This window comes from Scyliorhinus canicula, chromosome 20 (genome assembly GCF_902713615.1).
Source record: "Scyliorhinus canicula chromosome 20, sScyCan1.1, whole genome shotgun sequence".
NCBI lineage: Eukaryota > Metazoa > Chordata > Chondrichthyes > Carcharhiniformes > Scyliorhinidae > Scyliorhinus > Scyliorhinus canicula.
Window position 1 is genome coordinate 61080033 of NC_052165.1, and position 19249 is coordinate 61099281.

General features: G+C 48.3%; 1 protein-coding gene across 2 annotated transcripts in view; it reads right to left on the reverse strand.

Moving 5' to 3' along the window:
- Nucleotides 1-19249, reverse strand: part of pnpla3 (patatin-like phospholipase domain containing 3) — a 68847-nt gene that overhangs the window by 42701 nt on the left and 6897 nt on the right. The window contains exons 2-3 of one of the 2 annotated variants that reach the window (XM_038781082.1): nucleotides 14365-14482; nucleotides 13002-13066 (exon numbers count right to left, since the gene is read on the reverse strand). The exons of the other annotated variant lie outside the window; for it this stretch is intronic. Coding sequence (XP_038637010.1) covers nucleotides 13002-13023 — 22 coding nt within the window. The 5' untranslated portion in view covers nucleotides 13024-13066; nucleotides 14365-14482. The remainder of the gene's footprint in view (nucleotides 1-13001; nucleotides 13067-14364; nucleotides 14483-19249) is intronic. 2 annotated transcript variants of the gene reach the window in all.

Genomic DNA, 19249 nt, shown 5'->3' on the forward strand with positions numbered 1-19249 from the left:
CTGCATCAAAGTATTGCTCTTGCTTCTTTCCCCTATAATGATAATTATCACATGGAATACCTGGCTCCCTGACAAGATTTACAGTGTAGAACAGCAATACGTCTGTGTGATTTCTTTGGGAGCTTTAGCAAGATAATAGGTCATTACCATCAATTAGTTTGGTATTTTAATGCTTTTACAATGGTTGAATATTTAGCTGTGGCAGGCAATTTTAGTGAGATTGTAATGACTGTCCTGAACTAACCTTTGTATTCTGGTATCATAAGTTAAAAACGTTTTGTGTCAATGTGTAATGTGCCTCCTGGTTAATTTAACTCCATGTGGGCTGGATCTGCTACACTTACTGTTCATGTATTCCATTTTCCTTTGCTTGATCTAGTGAGTTTATGTCATGCCTGTACATTTATGTGTGTTTTATTGATGTTTTGATATCTATAGAACTCCAGGTCTTATTGATGGGAATGACTATTCCCATTCCTTCTTCTTATCCAAGACTTTTTCAAGTTCATCAATTTGCAAAAAGCAGACACCAACTTATTACCCAGAAATGGAGAAACTATTTTAGTACTTCTGTCACGCTTGCTGACATGATAAAGAAAAAACTCACCGTATGATAGAAAATCCCCTTCTCACCTTCTCCCATTATTACCTTTCTCATCTCTCTGGTACCACTTCCCTGAATTTCCCTCATTCATTGCTGCTAATTTCAAAACGTGTTGTGGTGTATGTTCTTTTACTTCTTGTTGTTGAAGTTAAGACTTTGTGGGCTGCCATCTATGTTGACTTGATTTCTTTCATTGGGGCCCAGAACTGTCAGTGTTTAGGAGTCTTCAGTTTTTCCTTTATGGTCCTGACTGCCAGTTCCTCTTGGAACAATATTAAAAGGAGTGGGCATCTAAAGGCAATCTGTCAGGTGGGAGTAGGCAGCAGAAGGATGTGAGAGATTTAATGTAAGGCTTGTGAGAGATCCTGGAGGAGCAGTTCAGTTATCTGCTGAAGCACATGAAGTAAATGAAGACTTATCATTTCATTTAGAAGTGAGTGATAGTGCAAAAGTGGAAAGGCCACGGGCACATTAATCAAAAACCCTCTTGCAGTCCTAATCCTGGAATGGGGTGGGGGTGTAGCGGAGAGAAGTAGCACTCAGGAACAGTACAGCCTCTCTCTATATGATTTCTGCTAACAACTTTGGATGCCTTTCTGCACTGCAATCTCAACACAAGGTCTCCTCCATGTAATCTGGTCAGATTGAAGAAGGTCTGCATGAGAAATTCCAGGCTTGCCTCCTGCCATCACTTTCCTGATGCCTTCTTTGTGAGCCAGGACTTTGAAGAACCACCTTAATTTTTTTTAAGTTCCTTTTTTTTGGGCAGCTAACACTGCAATTAAACATTCTGACAAAGTTGGTTAACCAATTGCATCTCCGTAAACTTGCATATATTTTCAGGCTTTGCCAAATAAAAATGATTTTTCCAACCCACCCGAATCATTTATTTTTGTGTTGCACAGGAATTTTGCTTCTGACTTGTCTGTACATAGTTGACCCTCTAATCCTTGGGATGTCAGGACACAAATTCCCCAAAAATGCCATTCCTGATCAACCATACTGTAGGCGGAAGCTGCAATGCAGACAATATGGGCCACTAATGCTAGAAAATAATTTAACTTATCTATTTAAAAAATAAAAGCATGCATTGCATTTGCCTTTCAACAACAAACAAGCCAGCCCATATTGATCAATACCCCTTTCCACCCATGTACTGCCTTCTTTATTCAGCTTTGGGTTGTGTCAAATCATATTAGATTATCTGGTCTCTCTAATGTTCAAGAACAGATTCCAGGTCCTTCATTAAAATCCTTTTAATTTTCATACGAGAGCTTTTTGAAGAAGTTATATCAAAACATTTCAGGAATGTAATTGGACTTTTCATGGCACTTCTTAAGAACTGTATTATCTGCCATTTTGATTTTCGCAAATATCGACAAGAGATATTTGAACAAAGTCCAAGGCTGATGTGTCATGTTATCTGAGGTGTGCCTGTAAACATATTCTGTAATACATTCAAATCAGCTGTTATTATCTTCTAAACTGTCTTATGACTCTGGGAAGTTGAAAATGAGTTAACTCCATATGCTTTAATGAAGCATTGCCAGGCATCCCGAAGCTTCAACACAGCATTACCGAAGACTATCACTAGTCCGATACTTTAAAAACAATGTGCGTTTGAATTGTATGTGACACTGCCAAGGCATCATTTGCCCATCTCTAGATGTCTCGAGGGAATTAGTAGTTACGAAATACATTTTTTTCTTCAAACAATATTTTCATTATAACATAAACAACAAATAAAAAAAAAGACAATACCACACCCACCAAACCCCTCCCCAAAACCTTCATCAAAATACAGAGAGCAACTCCACCCCCTCCCCCTCCCCCCTGCACCCCCCCTCTCCCTAACAACTGATGAGAACCAGCTCCTTGAAAAGGGAGATGAAAGGCTGCCACCTTCCTGGTATTTTTGATGGGCCACCCGGATGCCCAGATATCAAAAACTAGTCCTGAGCGGATGGAACGGCAGCCTCTCCAGATCAGTTTCCCTCCCTGGGGATTGAGCGGAAAATATTCACTCTTGCCTAGATTTAACTTGTACTCCGAAAAGGAGCCAAATCTCCTGAGCAGCTCCATTATTTCCCCCATATTGAAGGGTGGGTCTGTAATGTATAGTAACAAATCGTCGGCTGGAGAAAAACTGCAGAAAGCTGCAACACAAAGGGACTTCGGGTACTTGCGCATGGAACACAGATAGCTAGCCACAGGTGCAGCCGGTAATCAGGAAGGCTAATGGAAAGTTGGCCCTTATTTCAAGGGGTTGGAGTATAAGGGCAGGGAAGTCTTGCTGCTACTGTATAAGGTACTGATAAGACCACATCTGGCGTACTGAGAGCAGTTTAGTCTCCTTATTTGAGGAAAAATATGATTTTGTTGGAGACGATTCAGAGAAGGTTCAAAAGGATGATCCCCAGTATGGGAGATTGTCTTATGAGCAAATGTTGAACAAGTTGGCACTCTACTCATTGGAATTTAGAAGAATGAGAGGTGATTGATGTGTTGGGTACTCTGGATCTGTGGAGACTGCGTTTACCTTTTTTAAAATAATTTTTATTGAAAAATTTTGAATTTATACAACATCGAACCATAATAAAATACCAACAATAACAATAATGACAGCAATCAAAAACATTCGCCCCTCCTCAATGAACAACACAACATATTAACAACAACTTAAATTAACACAATGTTAAGTTACATAACCGTAAAGAAAAAAAATAGAAACTATAATAAGGAACACCCCCTCCCCCCCCCATCCCCCACCCCCTCTCCCCAGGTTGCTGCTGCTATTGACCAAGCTACCTATCTTTGAGCCAGGAAGTCCAGAAAAGGCTGCCACCCTTGTATTGATCCTCTCAGGGCAAATTTGACCCTCTCCAATTTTATAAATCCCGCCATGTCACTGATCCAGGTCTCCACAATTGGGGGCCTTGCATCCTTCCACTGCAGCAAGATCCTCCGCCGGTCTACTAGGGACGCAAAGGCCAGGACACCGGCCTCTTGCGCCTCCTGCACTGCCGGCTCCACCGCAACTCCAAAAATCTCAAGTCCCCACCCTGGTTTGACCCTGGATCCAACCACCCTCGACACCGTCCCCGCCACCCCCTTCCAGAATTCTTCCAGTGCCGGGCATGCCCAGAACATATGGGCGTGGTTCGCTGGACTCCCCAAAAGCCTGGTGCACCTGTCCTCACCCCCAAGGAACCTACTCATCCTAGTCCCGGACATGTGGGCCCGGTGCAGCACCTTGAATTGGATGAGACTAAGCCTCACACATGAGGAGGAAGAGTTGACTCTCTCCAAGGCATCCGCCCAAGTCCCGTCCTCTATCTGCTCCCCAAGTTCCCCCTCCCATTTAGCCTTCAGCTCCTCCACTGACGACTCCTCCACCTCCTGCATTACCTTATAAATGTCAGACACGTTCCCCTCTCCAACCCACACCCCCGAAAGCACTCTGACCATCGTCCCCCACGAGGGCAGCAAAGGGAATCCCTCTACCTGTCGCCTAGCAAACGCCTTTACCTGCAAGTATCTGAACATGTTCCCTTGGGGAAGCCCAAATTTATCTTCCAGTTCCCCCAGGCCCGCAAACCTCCCGCCAATAAACAGGTCCCTCAATTTACTGATGCCCACCCTTTGCCACCCCCTAAATCCCCCATCAGTGTTCCCCGGGATGAACCGACGGTTTCCACCTAATGGAGCTTCCATCGAGCCCCCTGTTTCCCCCCTATGCCGTCTCCACTGTCCCCAGATTCTTAGGGTCGCCGCCACCACCGGGCTCGTGGTAAACCTCTTAGGAGAGAGCGGCAACGGCGCCGTTGCCAAGGCATCCAGGCTCGTACCTCTACATGACGCCATCACCATTCTTTTCCATGCCGCCCCTCCCCCCTCCATCACCCATTTACGCACCATTGACACATTGGCCGCCCAATAGTACCCCAAAAGGTTGGGCAGCGCCAGCCCGCCTCTATCCCTCCCTCGCTCCAGGAACACCCTCTTCACTCTCGGAGTCCCATGTGCCCAGACAAAGCTCAAGATACTGCTAGTCACACTCCTAAAGAAGGCCCTGGGGATGAAGATGGGCAGGCACTGAAAGAGGAACAAGAACCTCGGAAGCACCGTCATTTTGATGGACTGCACCCTCCCCGCCAACGACAATGGCATGTCCCACCTCTTGAACTCCTCCTCCATCTGATCCACAAGCCTGGTGAAATTATGCTTGTGAAGAGTCCCCCAGTCCCTGGCCACCTGCACCCCCAGGTACCTAAAACTCTCCCCTGCCCTCCTAAGCGGGAGCCTACCAATTCCTTCCTCCTGGTCTCCAGGGTGCACCACAAACACCTCACTCTTGCCTAAATTTAGTTTATAGCCTGAAAAGGTCCCAAACTCAGCTCGCAGCTCCATCACCCCCGGCATCCCTCCCACCGGGTCCGCCACATACAGTAACAGGTCATCGGCATACAATGACACCCTATGTTCCTCCCCACCTCGCACCAAACCTCTCCACCTCCCTGAATCCCTCAACGCCATCGCCAACAGCTCGATTGCCAATGCAAACAACAAGGGGGACAGGGGGCAACCCTGCCTGGTCCCTCGGTAAAGCCGGAAGTACTCCGACCTCCTCCCATTCGTGCCACACACGCCATCGGGGCCTCATATAGCAGCCTCACCCATCTAATAAACCCTTCACCAAATCCAAACCTCCCCAACACCTCCCATAAGTACCCCCACTCCACTCTATCGAAGGCCTTCTCCGCATCCAGCGCCACCACTATCTCTGCCTCCCCCTCAATCGCCGGCATCATGATGACATTCAACAATTTCCGCACATTCGTGTTCAGCTGCCTTCCCTTCACAAACCCTGTCTGGTCCTTGTGTACAACCCTTGGCACACAGTCCTCTATCCTGGTGGCCAGGATCTTTGCCAGCACCTTGGCATCCACATTGAGGAGAGATATGGGCCTGTATGAACCACACTGCTGGGGGTCCTTGTCCCTCTTTAAGATTAACGAAATCAGCGCCCGCGACATCGTCGGGGGCAAAGTCCCCCCTTCCCATGCTTCATTAAGTGTCCGCACCAGCAAGGGGTCCACTAGGTCCACAATCTTTTTATAAAATTCCACCGGGAACCCATCCGGCCCCGGTGCCTTCCCTGACTGCATCTGCCTGATCCCCTTAACTAGCTCCTCCAGCTCAATCGGCACCCCCAACCCCTCCACTTGCTCCTCCTGCATCTTCGGGAAAGAAAGCCCGTCGGGAAACCTCTCCATTCCCCTCCTCTCCACCATTGTCTCCGACCGGTACAGTTCCTCGTAAAAGTCCTTGAAGACCTCATTCACCTCTACCCCCTTCCGCACCACATTCCCACTTTTGTCTCTCACTCCAGCAATTTCCTTAGCCGCATCCCGCTTACGGAGCTGATGAGCCAGCATCCTACTCGCCTTTTCACCATGTTCATACACTGCCCCTTGTGCCTTCCTCCACTGTGCCTCCGCCTTTCTAGTGGTCAGCAAATCAAATTTAGCCTGTAGGCTGCGCCTCTCCCCCAACCGTCCCTCCCCTGGTGCCTCTGCATACCTCCTGTCTACCTCCAGCATCTTTCCCACCAGTCTATCCCTCTCACTCCTCTCGCTCCTCTCCCTGTGTGCCCGGATGGATATCAGCTCCCCACGAATCACTGCCTTCAGCGCTTCCCAGACCATCCCCACCTGGACCTCCCCCGTATCATTCACCTCGAGGTACCCCTCGATACTTGCCCGGACCCTCCTACACACCTCCTCCTCCGCCAACAACCCCACATCCAACCGCCACAACGGGCTCAGGTCCCGGACCTCCCCCATCTCCAACTCTATCCAATGCGGAGCGTGGTCGGAGCATTTGTGCTATCCACAATGCTACCGTGCTGCCGAGTAAGGGCGTGGAATGCCCTGCCTGCAACAGTAGTGGACTCGCCAACACTAAACGCATTCAAATGGTCATTGGATAGACATATGGACGATAAGGGAATAGTGTAGATGGGCTTTAGATTGTTTTCACAGGTCGGTGCAACACCGAGGGCCGAAGGGCCTGTACTGCGCTGTAATGTTCTATGTTCTATTGTACTCTCAGTTACCTATATTTAGGTTTGTCCAACTCGTTTTGGAAAGTTCCTTTGCAAAGAAGTCTGGAGAGAGATGAAGCGTTTTTTGTCGAGATTAATCCCACATGTTAGGAAATAAGAGGTAATTTTAAGAAATCTATGTTTGCATTTTTGGATATTGGAAAAAAGGATTTAGGAGAGTTTAATTGTGTGTTTCTGTGTAAGTAAAGGTTACAACTTTAGTTAGATTAATGTAAAACAAAGATACTTGCACATATGGGAGCTTTGGTTTCATTTTAAATTGTGCCTGCATTGTGATTAGAGGGCTTTCAACATGAAAACAAGCATGTTTTAAAGAAAGATTAGGCTCTTGCTTAGCAACTAGGGCCACTTTGGCTCAGAAAGAATTTTTGAGTGTAGCTTTAAGCTGGATCCAGTAGCAGTTGGAACTAGGTAGCAAAAGAGGAAACAGTTTTTACAGAAATTGCCAGAGGGGCTGGTTTAGCACAGTGGGCTAAATAGCTGGCTTGCAATGCAGAAAAATGCCAGCAGCACAGGTTCAATTCCCGTACCGGCCTCCCCGAACAGGCACCGGAATGTGGCGACTAGGGGCTTTTCACAGTAACTTCATTGAAGTCTACTTGTGACAAGAAGCGATTAGTATTACTATTATTAGAAGCATAAAGATAGGACAATGGATTAAGGGCAAGAAAGCAAGTCCCAGAACATAGAACATTACAGCGCAGTACAGGCCCTTCAGCCCACGATGTTGCGCCGTCCTGTGAAACCCCTCTAAAGTCACTCTACACTATTCCCTTATCATCCATATGCCTATCCAATGACCATTTGAATGCGTTTAGTGTTGGCGAGTCCACTACTGTTGCAGGCAGGGCATTCCATGCCCTTACTACTCTCTGAGTAAAGAACCTACCTCTGACATCTGTCCTATATCTATCTCCCCTCAATTTAAAGCTATGTCCCCTCGTGCTGGACATTACCATCCGAGGAAAAAGGCTCTCACTGTCCACCCTATCTAATCCTTTGATCATCTTGTATGCCTCAATTAAGTCACCTCTTAACCTTCTTCTCTCTAACGAAAACAGCCTCAAGTCCTTCAGCCTTTCCTCATATGATCTTCCCTCCATACCAGGCAACGTTCTTGTAAATCTCCTCTGTACCCTTTCCAATGATTCCACATCCTTCCTATAATGTGGCGACCAGAACTGCACACAATACTCCAAATGCGGCCGCACCAGAGTTTTGTACAACTGCAACATGACCTCATAGCTCCGAAACTCAATTCCTCTACCAATAAAAGCTAACACACCGTACGCCTTCTTAACAACCCTCTCAACCTAGGTGGCAACTTTCAGGGATCTATGGACATGGACACCGAGATCTCTCTGCTCATCCACACTACCAAGAATCTTACCATTAGCCCAGTACTCTGCCTTTCTGTTATTCCTTCCAAAATGAATCACCTCACACTTTTCTGCATTAAACTCCATTTGCCACCTGTCAGCCCAGCTCTGCAGCTTATCTATGTCCCTCTGTAACTTGTAACATCCTTCTGCACTGTCCACAACTCCACCAACTTTAGTGTCATCTGCAAATTTACTCACCCATCCTTCTACGCCCTCCTCCAGGTCATTTATAAAAATGACAAACAGCAACGGCCCCAAAACAGATCCTTGTGGCACACCACTAGTAACTGGACACCAGTCAGAGCATTTCCCATCAACCACCACTCTTTGTCTTCTATCAGCTAGCCAATTTCTGATCCAAACTGCTAAATCACCCTAAATCCCATGCCTCTGTATTTTCTGCAATAGCCTACCGTGGGGAACCTTATCAAACGCTTTACTGAAATCCATATACACCACATCAACTGCTTTACCCTCATCCACCTGTTTGGTCACCTTCTCGAAGAACTCAATGAGGTTTGTGAGGCACGACCTACCCTTCACAAAACCATGTTGACTATCTCTAATCAAATTATTCCTTTGCCGATGATTATACATCCTATCTCTTATAAACCTTTCCAAGACTTTTCCCACAACAGAAGTAAGGCTCACTGGCCTATAGTTACTGGGGTTATCTCTACTCCCCTTCTTGTACAAGGGGACAACAATTGCTATCCTCCAGTCCTCTGGCACTATTCCTGTAGACAAAGATGACGTAAAGATCAAAGCCAAAGGCTCAGCAATCTCCTCCCTAGCTTCCCAGAGAATCCTAGGATAAATCCCATCCGGCCCAGGGGACTTATCTATTTTCACACTTTCCAGAATCGCTAACACCTCCTCCTTATGAACCTCAAGCCTTTCTAGTCTAGTAGCCTGTTTCTCAGTATTCTCCTCGACAATACTGCTAAAGAACAGATAGTTCTAAGGAATGAAAGTGAAGTCCCAGGAAAACTGAATTCAAAGGAAAAAAGGAAATGGAAATTGAACAAGGTAGTGTCACTGAAGTTAAAGAAGGGGGCCGAGAGAGCTTCCAGTTAATGACAGAGCTGAAAGGTGCAAATATGGTGAAGTTGGCAAGTGAGAAGCCAGACATCTTAAACGTTGGTGACCTCAGTAATGAAGCAGTGGTGTTCTGTTGGCCTGGTGTGGAAGCTTGAATGTACATGGCTATTCATGGTGGAGGATATTGAGAGGGGAGATTGAAATCCTGGAAGTGGATCCGTGGCAAAGGCACCTGAAATAAAACTTTGTTTGGGGAGAAGTTTCCAAGGTGTCTCTATTCGAGAGCGGAGTCTGGGGACACGTGTGGGAATTGGAGATCCAGTGAGAACAGTTTGTTCACTGTTTGATAAGTATCTGGGGATTTGATGAGAAATTCACAGCTGTATCGGATGGCGTCTGTCACTTGGTTTCAGAGTTTTGTGTGTCAGACCACAGTTGGCCTGTTGGTTGACGGGGATTGTGTACTTGCTGAGAACATTATAGTACAAAGTATATTCTATAACTTGTTATCCTTTAAAATCTGTGAATATATAGGTGAGATGAAGGAGTATTGTGTTATAGTCAATCTTTTCATGTTTAATAAATGATTTGTAAAACAAAACATGAATTGGCAGCCTGGTGACTCGATTCCCCTATGTTTCTAAAAATGAAAAAGTATAAGTTATGGTCTGTTGAAACAGGGTTCCATTCTGTGCCTCCTCGTCCAGTAGTTAACACCAGCTGGGTATGTAACATTGAGCAGCCCCATGATGCAGGACTCTAAGTGATCTACGGGCTGTCCCCAGAGATACATCTAGACAAACATCAGCTGCTGCTGGAGGATCATCAACTTGGTGAAAGACCTTTGATCCACCTGAAACTTGTTGTCTTCCAGTGCAATAAGTTATCAATGACTGAGCGTTGCAGACTGGCACAATCCAAGTTCAGGACTATGTACTGAGGGATGCAGTAAATCTTGGGGCAGCTGTCTCAGAGGCACAGTGGGGAAAGGTCGCTGTTTGAGGCTTTTCAGCCACAGTGCAGTGAGAGGCTGGAAATTGTATAGAACCACTCAGGCTGTCTGATTAAATCTGTCTTATTGGACATTACGTGGTCCAGGATAGCCTGTGCCTTGATTTAATCTGGAACGTACTGCTACTCTATGAACGCATTTTATAGTCTACCCATCTGATTTCTATACTACATGTAGATTAAAGTCACCCATGATTATTGTGGAAACATTCTTACGCACCCATTCTGTGTCTCTATCCAACCATATAACTACTGCTGGGCCCTATAACCCACTCCCAAAAGTGACCTCTTACCTCTGCTATTTCTTATTTCTACCCAAACTGATTCTACATTTTACTCCTTCAAGCTAAGATTACCTTGCAGTACTGAACTAATTCCATCCATAAATCAACATAGCTATCCTGCAACCTTTTCCTAGCTTCCTATCATTCCAATATGTCAACAGTCATTCAATTTACATTCTCATATCTAATCATCCTTCTCGCATCCCAGCTCTTCCTCATTCCAAATTCTCTACAGATTTGCAAGCTGCAGATAGTATACGAAAGCACCTCTTACTTCCCTCTCTCTCCACAGCAAATACTTACTCTTCTGCCCTTCTCATTTCAGAAACCAGTGGGCCAGGCAGTGGAGGATCACAAGAGACAGCACCATTGGATTATTTCACACTTATAGTTACTGGTGCAACTGGTGACACTAAATAATTTAGAAGATAGCCTAGAGATAGGACATTTTGATGGAAGGCAAGGTTACACAAGGGGCAAAATTCTCCCATTGGGAGACTAAGTGCCGACGCCGGAGTGAAAACCCGAGTGTTTCACTCCGGCGTCGGAGGCCGCTCCTCGCCCTCTATTCTCCCACCCCCAGCGGGCTAGGAGCGGCTCCGCGTCAATTACACGCGCCGGGCCTTGGCGCCGCGTGAAAGCGGCGCCGCGCCATCCCGCATATGTGCGGTTGCCATTCTCCCCGCGGGCGCCCTGCAAGACATGGAGGATTGATCTTGTGGGCAGTGGAGGAAAAGAGTGTGTCCTTTAGAGACGCCGGCACGCCGAACGGTGGGCACCGATCGCGGGCCAGATCCCTACTGTGCGCCCCCCTGGTGCTCGATCCTCCCTCGGCCCCCCCACAGGCCGCACGCGCAGCGTTCGTGCACTGTTCACGCCGGCAGCGACCAGGTGTGGTTGGCGCCGGCGTGAACCCCTCGGATTGGGCAGGCCGCTCGGCCCATCCGAGCTGGAGAATCGCCGCTCGCCTGCTACAAACGGCGAGCGGCGATTTTCCGATTAGCCTGTCGTGAAACGTGGCACGCCGTTTTGGGGGGTGGGAGAGTCGCGTGCGAGTTCCAGGGCGGCGTGGCGGGAATCGCCCGGCACTCCCGCGATTCTCCCACCCGGCGTGGGGGTCGGAGAATTGCGCCCAAGGCTTTTGCTGCAGAGGGTTCATGCAAGTCCTTTGATGAGGTAGTGTACAGAAGGATAAAAAAATGATTTGTACACTGGGAAACCTGATAGAAAAGCTGTAGTCACTGTCAACAAGCATGGTGGCAGTCCAGCATCAAGTTGACAGGAACAGAAAAATACTGGACAATCTCAGCAGGTCTCACAGCATATGTGGAGGGAGAAGTGGGCTGACGTTTCAAGTGTGGATGACTTTGTCAAAGCTGACTCGAAGCGTTAGCTCCCTTCTCTCTCCACAGATGCTGTCAGACATGCTGAGATTGTCCAGTTTTTTCTGTTTTTGTTACAGATTCCAGCATCCGCAGTGATTTGCTTTTATCATCAAGTTGCAGCGCTTTACACAGAGATTGCAGTATAGGTGTTCCAGCTTGCAAGTTTCATCAGCAAGTTTTTGGACACAAGCTTGATAAAGTGTCTGATGGTTGATGTCTCCGCTTCCATTGCACAAGCAGAATATCGCATACATCTGGGTGCTGCCATGGAAGCTCAGACTGCTTTGATTATGGCTGTGGATTACAGTGTGCAAAGGGACTTGCAATGTGTCACAGCAGTCCATCCTCCAACAGATTACTTGGATTGCCAGTGGAACTTCCCTGGGTGATGGCAGTGACTCCATGGATCTTTAACTTTTTCAGAAAGATAACTGTTATCCTCCCATCATTGCCACTCAGCCTGTACCTGTTAGATAGCCAGTCGGACTATTGCTGCACATGCCTAGGTGGTGCAGTCTAAAGCTGGGCTTCCTCTAGGGCTAGAGCTGGGTGAGGTTATCCATCTGCAGTTTCCCCTACTGAAAGTCCATAGCCTTTTTCTGGTCATGTGGCTGCCTTTGGAGTAGCACTGTGGAGCAGTAGAACAGGCAGAGGCACACCGAGAACGAGCAAAGGAATGCACAAGGGTGAGTGGTTGACCTTTTTATGCAATTTTGGAATAATTTCATTGATAAATTTGGTTTCAAATGTTCTTTTTGTGGTGGCTTTTATTTTTGCATTGTGACCGACTAGATGCCGTGATGGTCAGTGACAGGGGGAAGGCAAGGTGTGGGTCTGTATGCAAGGGAGAATTGGGTTTGTGGTTATCGGTACTAAATTCAGATGAGATTGTCAATGGGCGGCTGTCCAGAATCGGATTACCTCTTCTCTTCCTTATCCCCTCTCTCTCTCCTTCTCTTCTTCCTCCTCATGATCATGAGCAGCTCACTGTATAGCTGGTAGCAAGGGCCATGATGGTAATATTACACAGACTAAAGTCCTGTTCTCAAACTCATGGAGATTGTGAAGAGCAAAACTCCAACATATTCTTCCCTGCTTCCACATAAAACTTCCAATTGTAAACAGAACCTGAATAAACAGCAAAATAAAATCAAATACTGCAGATACCTGAAATCTTTGGGCACCCCATTCCAACCAATATGACACTGGGGAACTCGACCGTAAGGCAGCATCTGCAGAGAGGGAAACAAAGTTAGTGTGCCTTAACTTTGAGGTCCCCAGCTGTGGAGCATGGGTATTACCCAAAGATGTGCTGGAGAATCCTCATTGGATGCACAGGTTGGAGGTTAGAACATAGAACATAGAACATAGAACAGTACAGCACAGAACAGGCCCTTCGGCCCTCAATGTTGCGCCGAGCCATGATCACCCTACTCAAACCCACGTATCCACCCTATACCCGTAACCCAACAACCCCCCCTTAACCTTACTTTTATTAGGACACTACGGGCAATTTAGCATGGCCAATCCACCTAACCCGCACATCTTTGGACTGTGGGAGGAAACCGGAGCACCCGGAGGAAACCCACGCACACAGGGGGAGGACGTGCAGACTCCACACAGACAGTGACCCAGCCGGGAATCGAACCTGGGACCCTGGAGCTGTGAAGCATTTATGCTAACCACCATGCTACCCTGCTGCACACTATTGGCCCAGAAGTGCAAACCTCCTCTGGGCAATTGCCTTGCACCTGCTACCATTCGAAAATGTGGTTTAAATCACAAACTTCACATAGTTCCAGTTGGCTTCCACCAGTAATTACCCAGAAAAAACTAAGGATTAAAACTACTTCTGGAAAACTATTGTAAAGACCGCCCACGGACTGCCCCCACTCCTTTTGGTGGTCTCTATGCACACAGCAACTACGGCCCCCACCTGACTCCCCGACAACCTCAACCCACCAGCAGTCTCCCTCTGCCCAGATTAATTCACCAATGGGTCTTCCCCAATCCTCGCCACAGGATACTGCCAGCTACATGGGACCCTTCCCCCTCCACACCTCAGGTGGCCCTGGCGCTCACCCCATACCCCCAGGCCCGACCGGACCCAACCCGGGGCTCCCCCCACCCTCTGAGGACCGATCCTGCCCCTTCCATCTCCCCTCCCCCTCCCACCCCACCCCTCCCAATCCCACCCTCCCAACCCACCCCCCCATGCCACCCTCCCACCCCACCCCAAAGCCTGATACCCTCCACACTCAATAGGCCTGACCCAATGCCACGGGGGGCCCCAAGACAACCTTCCAACAAGCCCAACCCTCTCCCCTGCTGAGGCCTAATTCTCCAGCCGAGGCCTAATTCTCTCAGCCTCCAACTCGACCTCTGACCCGAGTGTGGCCTGATCCCCAACCTTCCGCCCCATGACCTCCAATCGCCGACCCCCCCCCCCCCCCCCCCAACAAATTCACTCCACCCCCAAAAACCTATCCATTTACCTAGGACACAAACCTTTCCCTGGTCTCTCAATTACCTTTAAATTTATCTGGTTTATGGCAGCCAGATAAAATGGGGCTGTGGCCTCCTTTTATTTTGAATCTCCTGGACTTCACGCTGCACACCAGGGATGCACTACATTGCCTGGATCTCACCTGGATTTTCGGGTGAAGTGGGATTGAAGAAAAATTGAGGTAAGTAATCGGACACAGAGTGGAATAGCAATGTTTCAAATCCAACATGACTTCTTTGGAAGTTTTTATGCTGTTGAAAAAAAAGGGCTGGGTTTGTGAGTGTGTGGGAAGGGGTGGGTGGGGGTGGAATAATGCTGAATAACCAGAATTTTTGTCAACCGCACTGACAATCCATGTAATATCTTTGGAACACAAAATGAAATATATTTTGTATCAAAGTACTTGACAAATAGAAATGTTTCCGAATACTTAAGAGATTTGCATTTGTACGGTAACTCATCACACCCCCAGAAATCTTTCAAAATACTGAATGTAACATTAATTACTTTGAATTGCAGTGATTGCTATTATGAGGCAAAATGTGGTAGTAATTTTATGCATAGCAATACATGACTGACAACAATGAGATAAATGACCAGTTAACTATTTTGATGGTAGCATCATAGAATAGAATCATGGAATCCCTACAGTGCAAAAGGAGGCCATTTGGCCCATCAAGTTTGCACTAACCCTCCAAAATAACATTCTAGTCGGGTCCACTCGCCTGCTCAATCCCCATAACCTAACTTGCACATCCCTGGACCAATAAGAAGCAATTAAAAAATAATAATTTAGAGTACTGTGGTGAATCACAGTCCGTGTACTTCACACTGTTATTATATATGATGTACTGTGTCTGTGTAAGCTCGGTATACGAGCAATTGCATGGCTCTGCCCCTAGGGGGAGATGAGGAGTTTGTACTGGGCTCCACCCTTGGCTCCTCCCACTAACCGGAAGTATAAAGCCTGGCAGTCTGAGCCTGCCTGCCAGTTCATCTCGGCACAGGCAGGCTCCGTTGTAAGATCATTAAAACCACTGTTCACTTCCAACTACGTGTCGTGTGAATTGATGGTCACATCAATTACCCAATTCATTTATTCCAATTGAGGGGCAATTTAGCGTGGCCAATCTACCTACCCTGCATATCTTTTGGGTTGTGGGGGTGAAACCCACGCAAACATGGGGAAAATGTGCAAACTCCACACGGACAGTGACCCAGGGCCGGGATCAAACCTAGGACCTCGGTGCCCTGAAACAGCAGTTCTAACCACTGTGCAGCCATGCTGCCGTACTAAGAAGCAATTTAGCATGGCCAATCCACCTACCCTGTACATCTTTGGACAGTGGGAGGAAACCGGAGCACCCAGAGGAAACCCACACAGACACAGGGAGAACTTGCAAACTCCACACAGACAGTGACCCAAGGCCTGAATTGAATCAGGATCCCTGGTGCTGTGAGGCAGCAGCGCTAACCACTGTGTCACCATGCCGCCCATTTTTGATTTGGAAAGAACATGGGTCCCAGCACAGCTCAGGTGTATTGTCCCAAAGTTATATACCCCACTTTCCATAGCACTGGGTAAGCAGACTCCTTTTCTAGTTCCTGTGTCAGTGATACCTACATGAACCTGATGACTGCATCCTCTCCCTCCCACAGTAAGTTCCCCAAAACCCTGGCACTGGCCCCGGCATCCCCTCCACCCCCCTCCACCCCCCCAACCCCGAGTGATGCCTGATCCCCAAGAGCTAACGTTTCGAGTCCAATGACTCTTTGTCAAAGCTACTGGCATGGATTTGTTAAAAGCAAATCATAGTGCCAAAATCTTATTGAGTTATTTGATGAAGTGCTGGAGAGGATTGATCAGGGTAGACTGGTTGATGCTTTGTATCTAGACTTCCAAAAATGTTTAATAAAGGCTACATAATACACTTGTTTGCAAAATTGATGTCCATGAGCTTAAAGAGGCAGGGGAAGCATGGATCTAAAATTGGATAATTGACAAATAGAGACTAGTGGTGAGCAGTTGTTTGCAGGCTGGGTGGCAGTATATATTTTGGTGTTGTGTTCTGTATGAGAACCGTTCCCCTTTTTGATATATAATGACCTAGAGTTGGACATACAGGGAACAACTTTAAAATTAGACAGTGAAATGAAACTCAGAAATATCACAAACAGTCAGAGAATTGTAGCAGATTTCAGGAGGACCTAGAGGGATTAAGGAAATGTGTAGAAAATTAGCAGTTTAAATGTAATGCAGAGACTTATGAAATGATGCAATTTAGAAGGAAGAATGAGGAGAGGCAATATACACTAAATGGCACAATTAGAACGGGAATATGTCAGTGGCTGTCTCTTGATTGGAGGATGGTTTAACTGCCCGGAGCTTTTACCATGGGCCTTTATGTGACTGAACAAACTTCAGCAAAATTCATACACCCAGATCAAATGCCATATATTAATATAGTTAACACTCAGTGCCTTACAAATTTAATTGGCCAAGACATCTTGTGACCATACATCTCTATAACCTTGATGTTGCTAAAGATGAATTTGGAAATGTTGTTTTCTTCATTTATAACCAAGGTTTTGAAGTAGTTCTTGGTAATTACAAATGGTTTTGCCTTTTTTAAGTACTGGAAAGAAGGTTCAAATGTAACCAGTTATTGTCATGAATCTCTTCCTGACTCAGTGGTTCAAAACTGGGCTTGCTTTGTTGGAAAGAAGAGCTCTCGGAATGTTCAAACTGATATAATTCATTCGGATAAAGATCTGTGGCACCTAACTTGGACTTTGCAAAAACAATAAATACCGTGCAAGGCCTTGGAAGAGAAGGTTTCAGAAATAATTCTGAGAAACACACCATCTTTCCTCAAAAAGCAGAACAGAACACTAAAAATGAAACTAAAAACAACAGACACGGGGCAGGGCTGAAAACAAAACTAAAAACAGACCTAGCCCCGCCCATGAGTGACATCACAGGCTGCCTTGCTGTTAACCCCTTAATCACAGCTTTAGCAGACATATGGGGCGCGATTCTCCGATAATGAGGGAGAGTGTCCGCACCGTCGTGAAAGCCATCGCGTTTCACAACGGCGCGAAACGGCCTCGGGCACGATCAATTCAGCAGCGGGGCTACGAGAACCGCAGTGCGCGTGACGCAAGAGCAGCGTCGTCATCGTGCGATGACCGGATGACGCTGCGCCGTATCATTTAAAGTGCGCAACCGATGGAGATGGCTGAGCCCGCCTTGCCACTCCCAGGTTCAGGGACAGTGATCTGGACACAATGCTGGACGCCGTGGAAGAGCGCAGGGCCATCTTGTGTCTAAGAGGTGGGCACCGGCAACCAGCTAGCGCTATGTGGCGCGTCTGGCGTGAGGTGGGCACTGTGGTAAGCACTGTGGGGCACACCCCCCGGTCTGGAGAACAGTGCCGCAAGAAGCTCCACGACCTCACAAGGGCTGCCAGGGTAAGTACCCTGTAGGTTCCCCCGGGCCCCCCCAAAGCCCCCCATCACGTATCATGGCCCCCCTCTGCCCACGCAGGGGGGTGGGGGGGGGTTGGGGATACCACATTGTACCCGACCCACATGGGCAACACACCCCCCAGAGAGCTGCCATGGGGTGGTGCCAAAGGCCCCCCCACCCAGTCATAATCGTGACAACATCTTGATGGTGACTGCCTAACTCTGATGCCTTTTCCCCTCGCCGCGCCCCCCCCCCCTCCCCCCCCTTGCAGGACAAGACTGCTCACAACTTTCGTGAGCGTTCAAGAACCGGAGGGAGATCACCTGTGCTGCACCCCTCACCGTCCATGAGCAGAGGGCTCTGGACCTCGCTGGGGGAGCCCCCACCTGGGAGGTAGGTAGTGTCATGCCAGGTCGGAGGTGCGGGAACAAGTGAGACTCCCCTGCCTGGCTACATCCCCTCAGCCTGTCACCTCTTTCCCCCCCCCCCCCACACTGCACCCCCTACCACTGCCCCCAAGCCCCCTTTCAACCCACACCATGACACATACCCCCCGACCCCTAACCCCCTGACACTGCACCCACTATCAATGCCCCCCCGACCGCCAACCCCCCGACACTGCATCCACTCACAAGTACCCCCCACCCCCTAACCCCTCCCCCCGACACTGCACCCACTCACAATGCCCCCCCACACCCAACTCCGGGTGTCTAATGGTACATGTCTCATTGTCGTCAGCAGGGCCAGGAGCCGATCGTCCAGGGACATCGCGGAGAAGCCCCCACCATCCGGATGCAAGCACATCCGTCCCCACGGACGCACGGCAGAAGGGGCAAGGAAGACTGACAGGGGGGCCCTCCCCTGAGGCCGTGGCACTGGAGGGGGACGCACAGAGAATGGACAGACACGACAGGGACGAAGAGACGACGGACATTGAGGACACTGATGGCCGTGAGTCGGACGAGGAGAGGGCTGCGAGCCAGGACAGTGATGGAGAGAGGACTAGGACTGTGGACAGTAACGCACAGAGGACGGCCAGATAGCCGACGCACATACCGGAGACGGCACCTAATGTGGGCCGCGGACTAGTAGCGCCGGTCCAAAGATCGACCCCGGAGCCCCCAGACCTGGGGACAGATGATGAGCTCGAGTTTGCGGCACTGCTGTCACCCACAATGTCCACCATCACAGATACGCTCACCTCGGTTGGGAACATAAGTGATGAGGCTTCGGGCTCACTTACTGGTGCGCACCACACATCCGATCTAGTACAGCAGGTGGAGGTAGGAGCAGCCGAGGGGCTGGATGGTCGGAGGGCAGCCCAGGCCCAGCACACAGCTGCCGCCCAGACAGTTCCCGGGTTCCTGGACTAACTAGACCCACACACACCAGATGCATTTGGAAACCCTGGGAGTAGACAACGGGATGACAGCATGACTG